The 22,515-nt window shown below is 41.9% G+C and overlaps 1 protein-coding gene across 1 annotated transcript; it reads right to left on the reverse strand.

Annotated features, from left to right (window-relative positions):
* Window positions 1-8,292: 8,292 nt before the first annotated feature.
* SAMM50 (SAMM50 sorting and assembly machinery component) lies at window positions 8,293-22,117 on the reverse strand. Its single transcript, XM_029963961.1, has 15 exons — window positions 22,048-22,117; window positions 20,211-20,321; window positions 19,025-19,126; window positions 18,083-18,170; window positions 17,475-17,581; window positions 15,687-15,817; window positions 15,385-15,472; window positions 14,738-14,866; window positions 14,114-14,185; window positions 13,353-13,439; window positions 11,891-11,961; window positions 11,440-11,507; window positions 10,600-10,746; window positions 9,296-9,437; window positions 8,293-8,511 (listed from the first exon to the last, which is right to left on the reverse strand). The coding sequence occupies exons 1-15, from the start codon at window positions 22,066-22,068 to the stop codon at window positions 8,466-8,468; spliced, it is 1,410 nt and encodes a 469-aa protein (XP_029819821.1). The 5' UTR covers window positions 22,069-22,117; the 3' UTR covers window positions 8,293-8,465.
* Between the last annotated feature and the right edge of the window lie 398 nt (window positions 22,118-22,515).

Consider the following 22,515-nt stretch of genomic DNA (forward strand, 5'->3'; position numbering starts at 1 on the left):
CCTCAGGTCCCGTCACAGCCAGTTCTCAGCCTCTGAAAGTAAGATCAAACATCAAAGGACACCCTTTCTTAAGGAAGTTTTTACACACCTTCCACGTTTTGCAACAGTTGGACGCAGGTGAGGGCAAGCGCCCAGCCTGTGCCGTGTGCCAGGGCACACTGTGGCAGGTCCTTGCTGGCTGCATTCAGATTTGCCTCCTAATTTCGCAGCCACGTGCTCCTTCTGCGGGACTAGCCCACCTCCTCGTCCTGGCATGTTGCCGGGCAGGTTTGGCATCTCCTTGGCGGAAAGGTCGAGGAGAAGGGGGGCCACGGGCTCCGTGTTTGCCAAGCTCACAGGTACTGAGGTCACAGGGGGATTGTCACCTCCTCCCATGCTGCCAACCAGCATGGTGTGTGCACAGAAACAGCCAAAAACAGAAACTTGGGCTTCATTCCACAGCGAGAATTTATTACTTATCATTTTACAGCACCCGGGAACACGATAAGGGTTTTGTGGAATACACATTAAAAACAGCTCCTGAAGAGTTTATACCGTTAGGCTCTGATCCTGTGAAACCTTAAGTTTAAGCCCCTGAAGTGGTCCCAGTGATTTTAATGAGGCTCCTGGGTCCCTAAAGCCAGGCACAAGCCTTGGCTGTGCTCCCACAAGCAGCTCCCCTGTCAGCAGCCCTCATCCCAACAAAGAGCCACATTCAAAGCAGCACAGCTTGGCTCGGGATCTGCACCCCCAGCCTGGCTCAGGATCTGCACACCCAGCTCACAGGACACGTTTTCACGCCTGACCTGACACAGAAGTAGCACTACAGGACATGTCCCGAGCAGAAGATGGCAGAGACACTGTTCTGAGAGTGGAGTTTCACGAGACTTAACCCGAGCTCATCCCCTCTCTCACCAAGGCCCACCCTTGTCTCTCACCTCCAGCTGCCCGTTGCTTTTCTATGGGCACTTTGGCAGCTAATAAAAAATCCCAACCCAACAAACCCAACCCAAAATCAGCCAGCACAAGCTTTCCAGTGTGACTGGGCACAAAGTCACCCCAGGGCATGTGCCAGCAGGAGGGAAGTGCAGGGCACACATGACTAGGGCTGGAAAGACCCTTCCAAATGGCTTCTGGGAACCTCTTTTCCCTATTGAAAGCAATATTTAACACAACAGCTAAAGAAAGAGGCAAGAAAACACTGCTTGCTCACCTGTTTTTCAACTTGGTTTTCCTTCTGCATTTGAACCATAGGTTTGGTGGCAGAGTCTATTTCTGTTGTGTTTTGCAAATCAACAGGAGAATGGCAAATAAACTGAGGGGTAACGACAGGTTTGGAGTGGGACCCGCAGCTACTTTAAATATTTGCCTTTAGATCTGAAGTTTATAAACACTCCTCTGGAGAAAGTAACCAAGAACCAGGAGGTGCCTTCTACATCTCAGAAGTCCTGCACTGCAAGGAGCTTGGACCAGGGTTTCCTCATCAGATTAGTGAGCAGAATTTCCACATCCATAATTTCCTCCAGCCCCATTACATTATGTGTTACCACATCATTTAAGTATCTCACAAAAGAATATATACTGTGGATTTTAACATAACCTGCTGCTCATTTCCCAGCTTCCAGAGGGTCCAGCCCCCAGACCAGATTGGACTGGAATAAAAATAACCACTTTGTCAAGTTTAAGAGCTGCAGAAGCAGAAGATGGTGCCAGAAATCTTTAAGGGCTCATGTGATAAATTGTTGTCCAGATAGATTTGCAGTATTTGCAGTCTAATATTTTTTAAAATATGATTTCTTGCTCTAGGCACTCATCAATAAGGTATCCTAAAACTCACACAAAAAGTATTTTCTCATTCCTTACCAAAGTTTATTTTTCCTGCTTTCAGAAACCAGTTTCAATAAGTGGAAATCCTGCTTCAGACACTGGTTATAACCTCAACTTCTCTTCCTGTTTCCCTGGCAAGTCCCAAACCTGCCAATGGCTTTTGATTCTGAGCTGGTTTTACTGCAGGATACAAGGAAGCATCCTGTGATCAGCACTGGAGGAGGGATTTTATAAGGGTCTGTGTGCACTGAGAGTTTAATGCTGAGCTGCTGCAGTGGCAGTGACCACACAGCCTTATCCCACAGTTCTCGCTGTACCAGGCACTGGGATCTCCTCCTCAGGTGCTCATCTCTTCCCAAACCAGCTCTAATTTTCTTTAAAGGTTACTGCTGCATGTCTTGCCTTGCTCCAGAAACGTTTGCCTTAACTCACAGATAACACTGCCTTTGAAAAGCTGTGAACTCTTCGCTGTGCTGATTTTGGAATGCATGGAAAACCTAAAATTTACAACAGAGCAGTTTGTTTTTCGGCAGAACTACTGCCCCAGCTTTAGCCAAACAACCTCCTCCCTGCAAACACTTATCTTTATACCTCCCAGCAGGATAGCCCTGTCCAGTGTTTGCCCATAAAGGCCATGATGATGACAGTTTTTTATTGATATTGCTTCTTTGGAAGAAAAAATAAATTGCATTTCCTGAACCAGCAGCCTGTTGCCCACAGCAAAGGCTTTCAGGCTGCAAGTGAGAACTTACCAAGGCTGGGATCAATACAAGTTACCAAACCACCTCTCAAATGATTCTGAGGTTTCAGGCCATACCTAATGAATGTTTTATGTTGATTTCCTGTGCAGGGGGGAGTTCTTCCCTGTGCTCTTGCTGGTGGAAAAAAGTGGATTTTGGAGGAATGCTCTCAAAATCTTCATAGAGTGGAACTTAACACCTGTGAGACCTGTGTGTACAATACAAACACCAGTGGCAAAAATCAACTCCCATGCAGCAAACTCCCATCCCAGACACAGCCCAGGCACATCCAGAGGGAACAGCAGTCCCTGCACTTCCTTCCATGCCACAAGTTAACACTGCAGTCAATACATGAGGGAAATAGGGGGGCAGAAAAAGGGGAGATTAAAAATAAAGAGCAGCCTTAATTAAGCTGAGGAAGTACATAGAAAGACATTAATTGGTTAAATTGCCCATTTCATTTCAGGTTATTATACATCTCTGCAAAATGAAATCATCAGCAAGGACGTCAACTGCATTGTGCTGGCACGAGACACATCAGACACTTTGCACTGAAAGTGAAGATTGTAGCTGTATGAAAAATAACCTGGATTCATATGAAAAACACACATAAATGTTGATCTGCAACATGACTAGCAGAGTGGATATTTTCATTTCATAAAATGAAGCCTTAGATATATTTGGCTTCAAGGCAGTGTGGAAAAAGCATTTTATCCAACCTCTGGGGGGGAAAAAAACCCCATAAAAATCAATCAGATCTCATACCTGACTTTTTAATGAGGTTGCAATCAGAAAATGTGTGAGTGCAAACTCAGAGCAAGAAAGCAAACAAACTGGTGGACAATTTGTACACACAACCCAAACAGCACATAAAACTTCACTGACTCCAGAACAGCACTCAGGACGTACCCACTTATAACCAGGAATCTTTTAATGATTGAAATAAACCCATGCAGATAGGACATCAAAGTCAGAGGTGAATGGATCTGTCTGTTTATAAAGAAATGCATTGATTTGTAGCTAAGAGGCAAAAGTATGTCAGCCCACTGCAAAGAAAAAGGAGGCCGGGTTGTTCTGGACCAGGAGAGAGAGCCCCTGGCAACAGAAAATCAAATTACACTTCAAAACCACCAAAACAAAACCAGGAGCCTTCCTGAGGGTGGTTCAAACAAACAGGGCTCTTCTAAGTAGGAAATGAAGAGCTTTTATCACTGCTGTGATCAAGTGTATGTCAGTGCTTAGTGATCTGACTGGCTCCTGGCCACGAGCGGTGACACAGCTGCTGCTGCCCCAGGTCAGTGGCCTCCAGCAAAGTTCTTTGTTTAAACCCTCCATCCTGAATGAGACACCAGCCCTCTACACCCAGAAAATTCCCTCTGGTACCCTCCCTCTCATCAGGGATGAGATTCCTATGTATTCCTGCAGGAATATATTCAGTATTCCTATGTGGAGTGTATACTCACTAAGAAAACTGCCAGAGCACAAACCTGTCATTTAAGAGAATTACTTGTTAAGACTAAACTTAGTTCAAAATCTGTTTTTATTTTCAGTGCTGAGCTGTTGCTTTAATATTTAGCTGAACATTCCAAAGTCTGAATTCACATTTGCTCATTTTAACATTGCTCACCCCTCTTTTCCACAGAGGTTTCTGTTCCCTCTGCTTTAACCTTACCGCATTTTATACTGCTTTCAACATTTTGGACTACCTGAGATTACTGCAATCAGATGCATCACAAAATAATGACAGAGAATATATGGCCTCTGAAAATTCTTCAGGTATTGAAGCAAAGCAAAACCACCCTCTTTTTAAACTGGGAAATCACTGCAGTCTTATTATAACAACACCTGTACTGATTTTCTAAGATGATAGATACCTTATTGACACAAAAGTTAATTTTTCTTCCTGATCTGCCAGATAAATGAAATATGTTAGGGGATGTGTGTGCTGGTGTTTGGTTTTTTTGTTGTTTGTTTGTTTGTTTTTTTAAATAACATTATTTATTCAATACTGAGGTATAAAGGCACCACTTAACTGATGCTACTGATTTTCTTCAGAGCAACTTCTGTTCTGTATTCTGTTTAACTGGAAAGCTTTTACAGAGACCATTTATTCCCTGCAGACATTGGCTCTACCAGCTGCATGCTGGGCTGCATTTTTTTTGCTTCACAAGAGAAGAAAGCTGAATGCTCTCACTTGCACAGAACATACCCAGCATAAAGTCTTGTCCCAATTAAGTTAAAATCATCCAAGAGCACTTACCTACAGTTGCTAACAGGCATTTAGCACTGCTGTCATAAAACATACACCCAATTACACTATTTCAACAACCTTTCCATGGTGAAGATGATGTGCAAAAACCCTCCTGGAAAGGATTCCTGCTGCTGTGGCTGCCAGGCTCCAGCCCTTCTGAAAACAAGAATGGCAGGACAAACCTACACCCAAACTCTGTAATTTTAGCATCATTTTCTTATGCTATCCCATACAAGGTTCAGAATAATCTTCCACACATCTGACCAGCTCCTTACTATTCCCACAAAGGGGCAAGGGTGTTTTATTCCCCTGTAACATCCCAGTGAAAACTCCTGCTTTTTCATGTAACTGCTCGCTCAGTCCAGAGGAGGGAGAGCCAACCTGACCCCCTCCCACTTTCCTGTGGGTTTCCCTGTGTGTTTGATCACAGGTGGGACAGAAAGACTTGGAATGCTTCCCTCCAAGGGCACAGCATGGATAGCAGTTCCTACACAGATGCCTGGCAAAATTTTGTAGTAAGTATTAAACAGTAGTTGCTACATCTCTGCAGAGATTTCCATTGGCAGTAAAGATTTTTTTGTATCAAAGAAGGCACTGAGTGACAGCAAAGGTACTTAAGTTGGAGCACATTTCCATATTGCTGAGGTCAGCACCATATTTTATCTGTAAAGCCTGTATATTTAAATCAGTTGTGCTCTCAATATGGCAGCAAAGCTGTCCCTTATGTTCTAACAACCTCCCAGTTCCCTCCTCCACCTTCCCCTAAGCTCCCTAGACACCTACTCATTAACAGCACCTAATAACAGCACATCTCCCACATATAAAGAGTATTTTCAGGTTTTTAATGTAAGTGGAACAGCTCCAAGAAATCACCCACTGCCTTAGGATGGTGGTGCAAACATTAGCCCTGCTCCTCACTGCTGTCACCTCCTCACTTGGCAGTGACACCATCCAACCCTTGTCCCAAAAAACACAGTCCTCTCCCTCCCAGGCCTCCTTCAGCCCCCAGAAAAGGCTTTGGGAAGTAAAGTAACATCAGAGCTGAAGAAACTGTCATTCTGACAGTATCTGCAACCTCAGCATTATTCACCTAAAACGAAGAGTCCACACGGGTGGTCGTTTTGGGTGTGCCCTTTGGAGGGATTGCTCACCCCCTCACTGTCCCCAGCAGTGGCCATGGCTATAAAAGCAAGAGCAACTTGAGGTAAAGTCACATCCAAAACTACCCATTTAAGCAAACACCATGTTTTTGAATCCCAGGCCTTACTCCTTTTATCACCAGTAACTTTATTTACACCAATAACTCTGGCCAGAAACTCCGTGCCAAGAACATGGATTCAGGCCTGTCCAGAGCTGTTCTCCCACTGAGCCAGCTCAGCACTACAGCAGCTTCTGGAATTCAGATTTCTGTCTTATCCACCCTAATTATTTGAGCCTATGCAACAGATTTTAAATAGGAATATATTAATCACATCAATATTCTACAGAAGCAACCACATAACCCAGATGTTCCTCCCAGAGGAATACAGGAATACTTTCTATACTGTGATACACCTGTCATACATCCTGAGAAAATGTTTCCTTTCAACGTGGTGCAAAACCAGCAGGGAAACAGCGACAGGAAGAGGCTCATGGAACATGATTTTGCTCCCTTTATCTTGGTGGACAATGTTATGGTGAGTGGCACAGCCAGCTCTGTCAGCAGATGTGCTCAAAAGGCCTCTGCAGCAATTTCTTCCATTTCTCCCTAATTTCTCACAGAGGCCACACTTCCCTCAAACTGAATTATGGACTGGCTGCTGCTTGACATGCACACTGGGCTGGAGGCTCTTTCTCTAGGCCTGCTCAGCTCAGAAACTCCTGAGCCCTCTCAAACAGCCAACTGATACTTGGGGCTCTCGTGTCACATTAAAGGATTACACTTGTGCAGCCTTTAGTAAAAAATGTGCACAAAACAGAGTTCTTAAGGCAACAGAGTACACATTAACTTTGAACTCCTAGGAAAACACCCTAACAGTATTTTGGTATCTAAACATTCCCATCAAAAATGTTTTTGCATGTCAAAATGTCGATAGTGCTGGAGAAAAACTAATAACATTTGTTGACATTCTTAACATAGTTTCATATTTTATCTCATAACAACAACAAAAAAATCATCAGAAACGCTTAATTAAATATGCCCTTGCTACAGTAGCTCTTGGATAAACACACTGGAAAAGCTTTTTAGATTGAATTTTGCTATTTGAAAAAGGGCTGACTTCTGTCATTCACACAATTTGGAACATCTGTGAGCCTGTTGCTGCCACTTCATAAAGGAGGGAACGATGTTTGGTCAAGCAGAGCTCTGCAAATCAGCTTCTAGCCTTCATATTTTAGAGAATTATCAACAAAACCAGATTTAGTCACTGTATTACCACAACAGCAGTACATACCAATGCTAAAGCAATGTATAAAACTGTGGTCTCTCTAAAAAGAGTGGAGTCTGACTTGATTGGGAACAAGATTTGATGGCAGTCCTGACAGCATTCAGCCAAGTGCAGCAGTATTTCCAAACCTGTCTTCAGTCAAGCAGAAAAAAATCAGGAGTACAACAGCTCCTGTATTTCTGTTCCATTCTCCCAGAATCTTCTTTGTGTTTGGATTTTAAATTTGCCAGAACTTAATAACAAAAGAAATATAAATTTGGATGCAGGGAAAATGGACTCCCAGAGCAGATTCTCTTAGGATGACCACACAGGATTGATGCATATAAAAAATCAGGATCCAAGTATCTTCAAAGATAAGTACTTAAGATTGAACTAGTGAATTAGTCCAGCCTTGGAAACTGGAACATACACCAAGTGATAAAGCAGGAGGTGACTCTGAAGTGAAATTTGCACCTCAACAAGTCAGTAGAGACAAACCTCTCACACGCAGGCAAACAAGGCAGCACCACATCATCACATCTACAGTCCCTTTTTGCAACTGAGAGCATTAAAGCACTCAAAACCACCTCAGAGCTGAGAACCCTGACCCTTTCCAAGTTCTGATTTTACTGTTTGTTGTGTCAGACAGATGACTTGAATTTTTACAGTATGCAGTTCAGATTGTAGGAGGCATTTAAGTAGAGGCGATTGACAGTAGTGAAATATATTCAAACCAGAACATTTTGGTTCACTTAGAACCACTAAAATGGTATAATTTTTGACACATAACAGATTTTTTCAGAGTCATTTGCTCACAGAAACTGATGATGGAGAAAAACCCCTTAATTTCCATTCCAACCATACTCCCACTTGTGAGAATTGTGGTTGGAAGAGGGAAGGCCATGCAGGCCAATGACAACTATAATTACATGGACAGTATCCAAGAGCCAATATCTGACATAACTTCCAAATTTTTAAGTAAAAACTAACAACTAAAAGCTAGATAAAATATGGAACACAAAAGCTGTAAGATAAAATAGCTGCACTCCTACAAACACTCTCCCAGTTTTGGTAAGAATCAGAGGTACAATGAACCTTTACAGCATAATTATTTAATGTAGTTTCTTGGGGAGTCCAAGAGGTAAATCACTCAGATGTGTATCTGTATTTCAAGGAAAAAAGTCAGACCTTATCAAAGTATATTATAGCCTTGATTTCAATGACAGAGCACAATTTCATTTAGTGATGTAAAATGTTTCTGTATTATAGAAATCTTATTCCTGCTCCGAACTGAACACCGTCACATATCCTGAAAAGAAACAAATAATAACAGTGTAAGTGATATACAAGGGATTGATGAAATTAAAGTGCTTTCTCCCTATCCCCAAATTCCCACAGTTTTCAATCTCTGGAAGAGTTTTAATTCAAATGTTACCCAACAAAGGGCTTTTGCTTTGTCAATCTGTCATTCATACGGAGTGTTTACATTTGCAAAATAAAGCCCCTGATTTTCTAATTGCTATTATTCATTCACATTGCACATGAATGATAAGTGGAAACATAACCCAACTCCTGTATGAAATACAGAATATCTCACACAATATTCACAGGCAAGAAAGAACAGGCCCCCTGAAGCTTTTTGCTGCATACTGTAATATTTGCTTGGTTTGGGATAATTGGTTGCTAACAAATTAATTTGTTATTCCTTCCTCTTTATCTATACCTAAACTTGTTTCCATTTTTCAAACAAAGACATTAAACTGGGTATTTATCCAATCATTTCGTTCTGGAAGGCTTCAGAAAACCCCATTAGGTGTTGGAGTGATCATTTGCCCTAAAGAAATAAAGCCTGTTGCACAACTATTCATACATTTCAACAGCTGATCTCAAGTTTAATGAACTCTGAAACTTGAGAAACAAAGCCTTAAACCAAGATGTGCTGTGGAACCAACATGAGTTGGAAGAGCAGCAGCGAGTGCTCAAAAATCCCTTTCAGGCAAAACTAAAAGGCACCAATTCTATCTGATAAATCAGACAGAAGTGCAGTAAAAAAACCCCTGTTACTACTGAAGAATTTGGGGTAAGAAACCAACCTGTCCCCAGCCTGTACTCCCATGGGGAAGCAGTAGTTAAGTTCTAGCCTGGCAATGTTTCCCAGTCGGAGCACAATTCCGGCCCCGTAAGACCAGCGGATACACTCTGCCAGCTTCTTCAGGTGAGCTCTGGGACCATCACCTGCAACCAAAAGAGCAGGAGAACCAGGATCAAAGACTGTCAAGGTGATCCCAGGCTAACTGGATTTTCAGAGCTAGAAGACAGACTGCTTAGAGGCAGCTCCTGCAGAATCAAAACTTATTCACTGCCCACAACTCTCATAAATGCCAAGAACTCTGGACTCAAACTACTGGGATTTTAGTTGGATTGCTGCTGATCTTCATTTCCCACTATGAGGGGCTTACTAGCAAGAACCTTAAATGTCTTTAGTACTCCCTCAGAGTACCTAAAGAGTATTAAAAGAAAGTTGGAGAGACTATTTACAGGATCATGTAGTGACAGGACAAGGGGGAATGGCTTCACACTGACAGAGAGAAGGGTTAGATTGGATATTAGGAAGAAATTCTTCCCTGGGAGGGTGGGGAGGCCCTGGCACAGGTTGCCCAGAGAAGCTGTGGCTGCCCCATCCCTGGAAGTGTTCCAGGCCAGGCTGGAAGGTGTCCAGGCTAGTGGAAGGTGTCCCTGCCCATGGCAGAACGAGATGAGCTTTAAGGTCCCTTCTAACCCAAACCATTCTGTGATTCTATTCTCTAATTAGTGTGTCTCTATTATTTTAAAGTGATTAATCTGCCCTTCAATTGTGCATTAAGTGTCTCCCTCCCATGGGGATGCTGCCTTTCTTACATCAAGTCAGGCAGACACCAAATCTCACTATATCCCAAAACTGACTGAAATTATATTGCAAAGCCATACTCCAAATCACTGAAATATGTTTTGAAAAATGTTGGGGATGGGAGGGAAAAGAAATCCCACCAGCCACCACACCCTCGTGCCACCACTTTTTATTTAGTTCATCCCAGTAAACATTAGAATCATCTCCCTTCAGAATGGGGTAACATAGGAAATGTTAATTACCACACTGGCCTGCAAACATCACTAATTCACAGCTGCTACTCTTACCACCCTGGGTCTCTTTCCTACAAGTTGTGCTGGAATTTATGTGGAAAGCTCAATAAATTACTGGCAACCTGTCAAACATGTAAGTTAAAAGCAGCAGGTTTTTGACAGGCACCAAAACACACGCAGTAAACAAGCTGCTTCTGAGTAAACAGACACAGAGCAGCTCTCCTTTTTGCTTTATACATGGGGAAGAAGGTGGTTTTTTTTGTTCTACTGATCTTACCATAGTTAAGATTGCAGAGGTTCCCAGCATTAAGGAAGAAATGTGTCCGGAAAAGATCTCCAAAGCCTCCACGGCCTGGCCGGAAAGGGAGAGGGGTGTAGAGGTGAACACCCCCAGCCCAGTAGGCTTCTCCTCCCAGGTAATCACCTGTTTGGGCACAATGTTGGAATAAAAGCTTTTACTGTGGAATATATTAAAAGAACCAGTTGTTAAAGGTACAAGAAAACATCCATGAGTTGTTTTACACTGCATTTCTACCCCTCGCTTCTCTCTTTCTCCAACCTCAACACTATGAAGTAAAAAAATCAGCACTTACACAATCCAAGGGAAGTGCTTTTTTCTTCATTCCCTCATCCTACTCTTGGGTCATCAGAACTATCCCCTGAACACCTGTGCAATACTTGTCTTAGTTTTAAAAATGGGAAATTGGCACAATTAAACAATTAGCTTTACACTACAGTGAATATTGAATCCACTGATAACAGAGGAAGGAACAGAACTGCCTCTCAAAACATCTCTGTGGAGCACATCACCTTTCCTTTAAGCTATCTGACCATATGCTCAGGAATCAAACAGAGTATCAAACAAGAGATTAATGTGACTGTTGCTATAACCATGTTTTGGGAACTTTTTCAGCTTGAAGTTTGTTACTAATTAAAGTAACACACCGGGAGCATGAAAGTCTGAACACACACCTGGTTTACAACAGATCAAAGCCATAACAACTCCCGAAGTACAGAATGAGTGCAATAGTTTTCAGGTTACACAAAGCTTGAGGACAGAATGTGACACACAAATATCTGCATACTGCCAGAGGAGTGGGATTTAGGGGTTCCAGACCTTCACTCTGGGGTCCAATGCTGTACATGCTGAATCCACGCACGCTCGTTGGCCCTCCGAGGTAAAACCTGGGGAACACAGCCAAAGTAAATGCAATGCTTCACCTGAAAGGCAACTTTGGAACAGGCTTAGTAAAACTGTCTACAAGGCAAACAGTTACAATAGGGCTTTGTGTCTGAAAACACAGGTACCTGTGCCTGCTACAGACTTCTGCAGATGGTAAATACCATTTTGCAACCATAAATATTGGCAGGCAGAGCTACCATACAGCAAATTGTAAATCTGCACTACCCCCTATGAAAATGGCTGGAGTACCAACATGCAATTAAAGCTACCTAGAGACACTTTATTCTTCTCACAACCAGAGCTACTACTGCTTCTCTCTAGTTCTAGAGTTTTCTATACACATTGACTGGGAAAAAACCAAACCCCAAAGATTTAACAAACTTGCCTGTCAGCTATACTGGATGGTTTGTCTCCAATGGGTACCAACATTCCGCCCCAGAGTGATGCTGAAAAGACCTTTGGAGAGGAAAAGAAGTTGTTTGTGAACACATAATATTTAATTTCCCTAAGACAGTTAAGATTTCGTTGCTCAGCAGCAGCCAGAGCTGATCACAGTGTGTGCATGGATATCCACCATCAGTGTGGGATGTGTGGTGGGATTTTCAGGAAACTCTGGGTGGCTGCTGCCCTCTTTCTTTCATGCAGTGCTTTGCCTTGAAAAAGTCAACACAGCACATCTGAACCAAGTGCCACTTCCACAACATCCACTTCCACCTCATCCAGCTCCTACCTTCTTAGGAATTTTCTTGAAATAAAGGCAACACTGCTGACATAAATCACTCCTGGCACTTTGAAACCCAAAGTCCAACAAATAACTGCCAAAAATACAATTTTTTTGGCCATTATTATCTGCCTGTAAATTGTACAGTTATTTACCTGTCTGTAAATCAGCCTTACAGTTAAATGAAACCACCCTCTACAACTCACTATATTGACATTAATTAAACATACAGCACTACTCTTTACCTACAGTGAGTAATTCTTGATACCCAAATCACTGTAACAAACACATTTAATAATTTCTTGCTGCCTATGTACCAGCTAGAGGTACCATTGCCAGACAGTGAGATCTATTTTTAATAGTTTTGGGATGCAAATTATTGTAACCTCTGATTTTTTAAATCTTCATAATAAGTTGCTGTTCAATTCCCCACTCAGCTACGAGAGGAACTTACTGCAAAATACAACTTCTTTCTAAATACAGACAGAAATATTCCTAAGATATATTGAAATTCTTATTTCAATAAGTAGAAAAAACCTATTTCCACCTAATATTAGGTCTATGTTGTAAAAGCTGCCTGAAACTTAGGATCTCTGTGTTCTCACAGGAAGCTGAAGTTCATGAAACATTCTTTCCCAATAATTTTACACAGAGGAAATAAATACATGCTAGGATACCAAAATTAATAGTTATACATTCATAATTTCAATGACAGAAAAAAGAACCAAGATTAGTCAGAATATTCATAACCAGGTGAAACAAAGTTTCAAACCTTTGAAGTTTTTGAAAAGCTCTCAAAGTTTTTGAAAAATCACAAAGAAGAGACATGAGTAACATTATTTCTGGAAGGAAAAGTGTTCACATGGTTAATTGTCAAGCTGTTCTTTCCAGAATGGCCATTTCTCAACTGACTGTGCAAGGCAGGAATATAAGATAAAAAATAAAGAGTAGTTCTTTGTTCCAAAGAAACAAACCAAGATACCTGCACCATCCATCTTTCATGATCTTCTTACTAATCCATGGTGAAAAATCATCATAAGACACAGGTTCAATAATGTCAGATAAACTTCAGACCAAGTATTACTAAATACAAAAATATTTTAAGAAATATTTTTTAAAAAATTACCGAGTCCCAGACAAGTTGCCTATTCAACTGAAACTCAAAATCCTCTTTTAGAAAGGTCACATCTCCACCTGTGTAACCAGCCAGCTCCTGCAAAGACAGAAGTTTATGGAAGTTTTAACAGATATTATGTGTTTCTTCCCTTAAAAGCATGTCTACATGTGGCACTTTTAGCTCCAATGGCATTTCAAAGCAATCTGCTTCTAAAGCATTACAAAAATCATTGTTTCTGAAGTATTAACCCAGCTTTTAGAAAAGCTCTGAATGTAACGAGTGAAAACCATTTTCTCTGCCAAAATGATACATGTGTATGCCTTGAGGAGTTATTTTTACTCAGGCTTTCACTTGGAATTCTCAGACTTACAAATTCTGTAACAACAGAGTCACAGTCTTACATGACAGAGTTAGAAAAGAAGGACTAATTAATAACTACTAAAAGTGCAGAGTAAATACTGTCAGGAATAGTGTCTCTCAGCTAATAAACAACTGAATGCTGATGGAGAGGGGCATGGAGAGGCTGTGCTGTTTGACCAGTGGATGAAAATATAAATATAAATGAAAATTTGCCCCCACAGAAGAGTTGCCTGATTTTAAAAGGCTCTGTAAACAGAAAAAGTAAATACTGGTCCTCACTGTCTCCCAGTCAATTTAAGACTAATTTCTAACTTTAGGCATTTTTAACATGAACATCAATTGGATAAATTAAGACTTCCTCAAACCCACAGATAAGAAACCCAATAACAGCATAAGTGGTTTAATACTACCTGATTGATTTTCAGCAAAGCACCTCGTTTTGGCAAGATTGAGGAGTTCCTGGAATCAATTACCATGGCATGCTGAAAAGAATATAAAAATTGGGTTTAGGTTCTCATTGTCTGTTGAATAGCTCAGAGTGACACCATTATTTTCCTTCAAAAATTGTGCAAACAGTGGAAGACAGCTAAGGCTGTGTAGCTTCATGGATTTGGGAAAAATATATCTTAGTTTTGAATTTAGAGGCCACATGAAACACATACATTTCTTATCTTATTTTCTATTTTTTGCCCATGGTACACACGAGAAACAGAGCAGCAGCAATGCCCCAGTTCAAACCACCAATTTTGTGACAGTAATCTGCAAATAGTTCGCCCCCTGTCATTTGTGAAAGATGACAAGTGACCAAAAACTGCCAGAGGAATGTTTAGAAAAGGCATGGCAAGTGCAGGATTGGGAAATTTACTGCTACAAAACAAGGCAACTCTGCAAAAACAGGTGGCAGGTGAGACCAAACGCAGCAAAAAATATTTGAGGTAAAGCAACACCACCCCCACTAAGACAGAACGGTCATTCCTAAGTGTGAGATGACACAAAATAATGTGTTCTAAACAATGATCATGGGAAAGCCTTACAGAGAGAGAGGATTTAAGAGAGTGTCCACTTTCTTCTCGAACAGAGAAGGACGCTGTTCTAGCGAGGCAGCCAAGCTCCCTCCACACACCCTCCCACTTCACCGTGTGATTGGTCTTCCAGACTGGAAACTACAAAAAAGGAATTGAGTAAGACATGAAAAAACTCTTACAAAATTAAAACAAACAGTTTTTAATATTTGAGTCTATGGCTTTCTTTCCAAACTCCTTGAATCAGAGAGAAACCCTTTTCCACTTCAGAGTAGTGCTAACTCTGCTCCGGCCCAGAGAGTTTCTCCACACCCCTTTTTTCCATCCCAAACAAAAAATATCTTGCATTGGGCTGATACAGGAAGGTAGGCAAGCAGCTACCTCTCTGAAATGATAATCTGAAACATAAAGAATTTGGATAAAAACCCATTGGCATTTTTATATGGCCAAAATAAGACTGGATTCTAACAAGAAGACTGAAGTGCATGACCTCTGTCATCTCCAAATTGCTGACCTCTGTCAAATAAATGAGATGTCAGCCCTGTGCACAAGTGATTCAAGCATAAAAAAGTAAACCAAACATTTGCAAAAGCCAGCTCTGTGACCCAAATGAAGAGTAAATGAAGTGTGTGTTCCACAAGCTCTTGTGCTCCACTTACATTACATTCTGTTGATATTCCTCTATCTGTTTCACGGAGAGAGCTCCAAGGGAACTGTCCAGTCACTTTATACACATTAACTGCAAAACTGAAACACAACATTACTGGCAGGTTTTAAAAGGAAACTATTTAAGTAGGTGGAATTTTGAATAATCACAAAAACTTAAGAAACCAGCTCTGCTCCATCATTAACAGACCCTCCGGGAAAGGAATACATGTAATTATTACTCGATGAAAGATCTGATTACTTGCTTTATATTCATTCAGTTAAAAAAAGATGTACTCAAAAATGCATCCCCTACTTTCTTTCAAAGTTTCCAGGCCGGGGTTTGAAGAAGGACAGGCCATATGAAGTTTCCTTTGTTCCATAGGAGAACTGGAAGGTGACTTTTTCTGCACGCCCAAGGAGATTTGGGAACTTGAGCCCAAGGACCTAAAGAAAAGAAAAAAAAAAAACAAACAAAAAAATCCCACATCATAACATTTCATATTGTTTGCTGTCTTGCATCTTAATCACGTGCTGAAGACAAGCATATCTGCCATGAGAATAAGAAATGAAGACATTAAAAGTACTTGTAAGTGAATGTGTTTTTGTTTTAAGTTGGATTTCTCTTTGCACTGGCAGTAAAGGCAGGAAACTAATTGTCATGTAACATTATCATAACCAAAGTCAATGGAAAATTACCACTCCAGAGCCACTTCCCTGTGTTTTTGTTTTGAGTAACCAGGTCCTTTTGCAACCAGTCCTGATGGCAGTACAACACCTTTACAGTTCTCCAGAAACTACTGAAACACTTCTGCCTGTCGTGGCACAAATTCCTTGCATCCTTTTGGCAGCAAGGATGGAGTAGGTTTTCTCCAAGCAGGACTGCACTCTTGTTGTGTCTTCTACTGGAAAAGAATGTTACAAAGCTCCCAAATCCTGACTGCTTTTGCCTAACAGCTGTTGGAAGCAAATCAGTCACCTGAACTTTGTAATGATGGCTACTAGGCAGTTATTCATCTGACCAGAAAGGGCTTTTAGAACGAAATATAATTCAGGCTTCAGATGAATTTAAGAGATCAGAATAAATGTCAAATCTGTTCAACTCTTAAGGAAACATAATATGTTGCCAATACAAGTCCTGCTTTTAGAGCATCCACAAGTTTTGCTTCTCTGTAACAAATTAAAATCTGAAAGAAGAGGAGGCTGAGTCCAAAAAGGGAAACCAAAGCAGCTTTCAGTGAGTTTTCAGCAGCACAGGAACCAGCAAGGCTCCCCTGCTGGTTTCCTTCAGGCCACGACACCCTGGGCAGGGCTTTTGGCAGTGGAGCTGCATAAGCAGCTCTCAACTCACCCAGTTCCTGCTCCCCTTGCACATGCACAGCACCATCCCCTGAGTCATGCAGCATCTTACCCAGGTTAAAAATACCCCTAAGAAGAAAGGGATGAGTCCCTTGATCTGGCTTATCTCCCAGCCCCAGGCACAGCTGCCCTGTGCACGTGAGGAGGCAGGAAGGGTGCAGGATGGGCACCTGGAAGCACCATGTGCCCACACCAGATGGGACTTTTTGTGTCAATTGGTAAATATTTTTCACACAGGGCTTTAATCTGATGCATCTTTAATTAAATCATATTAAACAAGTCCCACAGTTCATATGATCTGTGAAAACTTCGTGTTCTGCAGCCCACAATAATTGTTACTGGGCTAAAATAATGAAAAACAAGAACAATTTCTAAGTCAAATATAAAGCATTTTGACTGAGAAGAAAAATAGTTTAAATATATCTCACAGAAAGGAAATTCCAGATTCCCTACTTATCCCTCCAGTAGATAAAACATCTTAACCACTATCAAGAAATAATACAAGTAGTTTCGAGAATTAAAAAAATTAACATGCTGAGCTGGAAGCCAGAGGATTCTCCCTTAGCTCAAAATAGGCTTTTGCTGAATGAAAGCCTGACTAATACAAAGACTCTTTAGACACAAAGGTCTGGCAAAGCCTTAGTAAAGCTGGATCAAGAAAATAATTTGGTTTGGATCACCAAAATCCTCGCTAGGTTTGAAACTAAGAGGAAGGCCAAAAGGCATAATTTGAAATAATCCATACCATGCTGCCTTCATTGTTGCCAACCATGGTGTTATAGCTTCCAGTTAACCTTCTCAATTCTGTCACCTCAAAGGTCACATCTAAACCATTTGGAAGGGCATCATCTCCTACATAAACAAACAAACAAGGGTATGTTATCTCTATAGTTGCTTAAAAAACGCAGACAGAAGATTACTGGAACTATTTGAAAACTGGTTGAGTTAAAGGACAATAAAAGCCCACATTACAAAAAGAAATTACTTGAGAAAAAGATGTCACTTGGATATGAGTGCAGAATTTGGGATGTGTGATACACAGAAATACAGGGCACATCCTCAAGCTTTCCCTCACATATTCCTTGAAACTGTGGGTTAAGGGATGTTTACTGTAATTATTTAAGTGCTGGAAATTCACTCCTTTTTGTATGTATACAATACTTAAATACACATATTTACAGACCTGTGAAAATACATCTTCTTCCTAAGGATAATGGATGTGGACACATATTTGTATATACAGCACACCCATGTGTTCATTTAAAGTATATAAAGGTACAGAAGAGAGCAAGTTATACATTAAAGAGTGTGTGTATGAGCAAAAAGGGGGAGGATTAATGAGGGGAGACCCACCTTGACAGGTGTCAATCAGAACATCCACCTGTCTGAAGATTCCTAAACGAAGCAGCTTTTCACGAGCTTCGTGTGATTTTCTCATGACCTACAGGATGAGAAAAGCAGCTCAGCCACAGAATCACAGAGTAGTTTGGGTTGGAAGGGACCTTCAAGATGGTCCAGTCCATTTGAGTCTTTCAGATTACCAAAAAAATAATAGTTAAAATGCAGCTGAAGTTGTAAAATATTCACAGATTTTGTATACAAGGGCACATACATGCAACTTCAAAAACAACATTCACAACAGGAACGTTATTTCACCTGTTGAAATGTTTTAAGACTTGCATCTGTAAAGAAATAAACCAACCCAGAGCATATGGCTCAGCTCCTACCTTTTGTTAGTTTGCTTCTTAATTGTTGTAATACTTGAACCTGTTATTCAAATACTATTCAACTTATACACCTGTAAGTAGTTACACTTATACAGGGGGCCCCTGGTTTTGGCAAACACCAAACACTCTAATCTGTTTAAATTTAGACCAATTTAGAGGTCTATTTGCCAGCCATGCTCCAGAAGGGATCACCACCTAAAAGTGCAGGGAGACCCAGCCTTACTCACACTTTGCTCCACTGTGCTGAGTCCCAATAATTTATCTTCAGCAAATTAACTGGAAGTGTCACCTACACAGTTAGAAATTCTCGAATGGGAAGAATGAAGCTGAAAAAACATCTGTTTGCCACCTCACAACATCTCTGAGCTGAACACATCAGAAAATGCAGCATCTGCCAGTATTTCATATTAAAGTTTGGTTTCTGTATCACAAGATCAGAATCATCACAAAACATGACAAAGTTGCCCCATGCGATAAGGGAGTAGCACAAAGCAGGAAAGAGAGAAAAATTGTCATTAATTAACCTGAATTTCCAAGCAGCAGGTCTGATATTCACCCCAGTACTTACATCAATGAGATTTTTAGCCTTGAAAACATCAGCTATTTCATACATGATAATGTCATCTTTGGTCCTTCCAAGTCCCTCGAAGTGCACATGTTGAACCACCACCTGAACAGAACAGAGGTTTACACACAGATGCTGAATTGGCATCCAGTAATGAGTCTCAAAATCACCAGTGCACAAAAATTACTGCTGTCCACGTGAAAAACTAATTACTGCTAACCTCCACTATCAGAAATCAGTGCTGTCTATGAATCTGGGAAACTGTTCCCTTAACACAAAAATTAAAGAAAAAAGACAACGCCAATACCAAAGTTACTACTGGTTGTAGCAAAAGAAACACTGACAGAGTGCAGCTGCTGGGATTTTAGTTGTGTTGTATGGACAAATAAATAACTGCAGAAATCACACAAGACAGGACATGTAGTTGTTTGCTACTTCTCGTATTGGCTACACATAAGCAAAGAGTTAAAAGAAAACAAACTTACAAGTCACAAATATTTAAACTCTATTAATATTATCACTATCAGCAGAGTAGTGCAGTTTAAAATGCAAAGGAAGATCACTCACATTATGAGGTTATCTATTTTCTTAAAAACTTTCCTCTTGATATATTATCATCTGGGACAGTTTTATTGCAAAAATCACAACACACTCCAGGGCCAGCTGGTACAAATGGACTACAGGGATTGCATTTCCCTCATTTTTCCAACCTTTTCAGGAAATTTTAGGGGTAAATGTCAAAAAGAAATATAAACCTACAAATGCTTCAAAGGGTTGTCAAGGATTGGAGTTACCAGCCCAGGAAGGATTTAAAAGACATGTAAATGTGGCACTTGGGGACATGGTTTTGTGGTGGCCTTGGACTCAATAACCCTAGTGGTTTTTTGCAATCTAAACAATTCCATGACTCTGTACTAGAGTTCATAAAAGAGACAATTCAGATTATACCACCTGTATCATATATATCTGTATGACTCTAAGGATTACATCTAATAAAGAGCAGAATAAAAGAATGGGAACCAGATAACATCAAACTCACAGTACTAAATGTAATTCTTTCACATTTCAATCCATAGCTTAGGAAGTTGCCTTAGGAAAAACAAGGAAGAAAGGGTGCCAAAGCATTTCTCTCTACCACAAAAAAAATAATAATAATAATAATAAATGAGGATGTTGTTCAGCCACTCACATCTTTGTTTTCCAGAATTTCCTGCTTGGTCTCAGGTTCAACTTCAACCAGTTCAGCCTCCTCTCCCAAGGCACCAAAGTCTGGCCCAGCCATGGGAAGAGGCTCCAAACTCTGAAAGCATGAAAAGAGAACTGCCTTTAATAGGGTACATTGATTAGTGATTTATGTCTTTTGCAAAGGAAAAAAACCCATGGCTCTTGGCAGTGTGATCATCAAATCCCAAGGGAAAAGAGCAAAGGGAAGAACTAAAGTGAGGGGAATTACCAGCACAGTAAACACTTACCTGTTTGCTGAAATTCTTAATGAAAGCTAAATAGCTTCCATTTTGAATGATTTCTCAAAAATACTCTGCACTATTCCAAAAAAAAGACTTAATTTTAAAGGCACGATAAAATAAGAACTCTACCCTCTTAAAAGAATCTCTAAAAAAATCAGGCTGTCACTTCTCCAGTTCGGGTTTTGGGAGGCAGAGGAGTATGAATGTAGAACAATAAAATAAGAAGGGCGTTCTCAGCATGTTACTTTGCTTTTCATGTATTTATATGCTCTTATATGTCAACATTTCTTTTAGAAGTAACCTCTCAAATAAGGCTCGAGAACCTCAGAGGGGAACATTTTAATCAAAATGTTTTCCAGCAGGGCATGGCTTTACTTACTATACCTGAGAGAGTTAAAATAAGACTTAGCAGGAGATAACAGAGTCAAGCATGAGTGAATAAAGGGTTTCCCTGAGAAAAGCAGAGGTCAGGATTGGCTAACTCAGTAAACCTACTTTTAGTCTTAAGTCACTAACACAGTACTTGCTGCGTTATTTAATTGTTTAACAGTTCCAGCTGTTTTGCTGGAAGAGTAAATTGCTGCTACATATCAAAATCAAGTTAAAATGAAGACAGAAGCTTCTCTCACTCCCAAAAATTTTGAGGCAAGCATCAAACGATCTGTATCCACACAACACCATGTATCACTTCATACTACACACAAACACAAACCAGAGAACGCCAGAAAAAGAATTTGATAAAGAAATTAAATCAGATACTCTGGTGCCAGACCCTGCAGCTGTTCTTCAGCGTTAAACCGAACACTTAAAACCTTCGTGCCCCTTGTCTGAGCACTTGTAGATGGATTTGGAGATTTATCCATCTGTTCACGACCATCTCCAAGTGCTGGGTGAGGCAGCACAGCCCTCCCCGAGCACTGCAGCCCCACAGACCCTGATTCTCACCCCGCCAGCTGCAGCTTCTCTTTGCCTCCTGGTTTGGGGTTAAGGTTTCTTTCGGCTTTTTCTTTTCTTAGTTTTTTTTTATTTATTTTTTTTTTCCCCCGTTTTCATTCCCACAGTCTCTCCCCTTAACCAGCCCCCGCCTCCCGCGGGAAGGTCAACTCCGGGAAAGACCCTGGTCTTCTTTAGGAAGAAATAGTTTACATCGGAAAAAAACCGGTTTACTTCGGAAGGGATCCTTTACTTAGTAAAGAATTCGCGGCTGGGAGGGCGGTGAGGCCCCGGCACGGGGTGCCCGGAGGAGCTGCGGCTGCCCCATCCCTGGAAGTGCCCAAAGGACTTCTGGACGGCCCTCGGAGCAGCCCGGGCTAGTGGAAGGCGTCCCCAAGGAGGGGGTGGCGGAGCGAGATGATCCCGTTCCAATCCCTCAGCGTTCCGTGAGCCTACGAAAAGACACCCAGGGAGCGGAGGCGCTCCCGGCCCGGGACGGGCTCCCGGCCCTGTCCCCGCGCGGCCGCCCCAGGACGACCTTCGGGCGCGGACGCCGGCGGCCCGCGCTCCCGGCCCCGCGCGGGCCACGGGCGTGCCCGGGCCCCGGCTCCGCTCCCTGTCCCTTACCCGGGCGTGCACGGTGCCCATGGTCGGCGGCGGGGGCCGGCGTGGGGCCGGCCTGTGCGGGGGCCGGGGCGCGCAGGGAAGTGGCGCGGGTCGGTCAGGGGCCGCGGCGCGGGGGCGGCCATTGCGGGGCTCGGGCACCCGCCCCGGAAGCCTGCATTGGCACGCGCGGGAGCGGGAAAGGGGACCTTCCGCGGCCACGGCGGGAAAGGGGCGGGAGCGACCGGCGCTGCGGAAAACCCGCGGCACCGGGGAATAAAGGGATTTAAAAACCGGGAACACCGGCGCGGGCACCGGAATTAAAGGGAATAACGAGGCGGAAAACACCCGCGAGCACCGGATAAATGGGGATAACGGGGAATTAAAGAACCGGGGACACAACCCGCGGGGCACCGGAATAAAGGGATAATAGGATAAAGCACCGGGAACCACCTGCCGCCGGCACGGAATGACCTGGGGGTAAAGGAAATA

Source organism: Manacus vitellinus, unplaced genomic scaffold (genome assembly GCF_001715985.3).
Source record: "Manacus vitellinus isolate BGI_N305 unplaced genomic scaffold, ASM171598v3 scaffold_66_pilon, whole genome shotgun sequence".
In the NCBI taxonomy this organism is placed as follows: domain Eukaryota; kingdom Metazoa; phylum Chordata; class Aves; order Passeriformes; family Pipridae; genus Manacus; species Manacus vitellinus.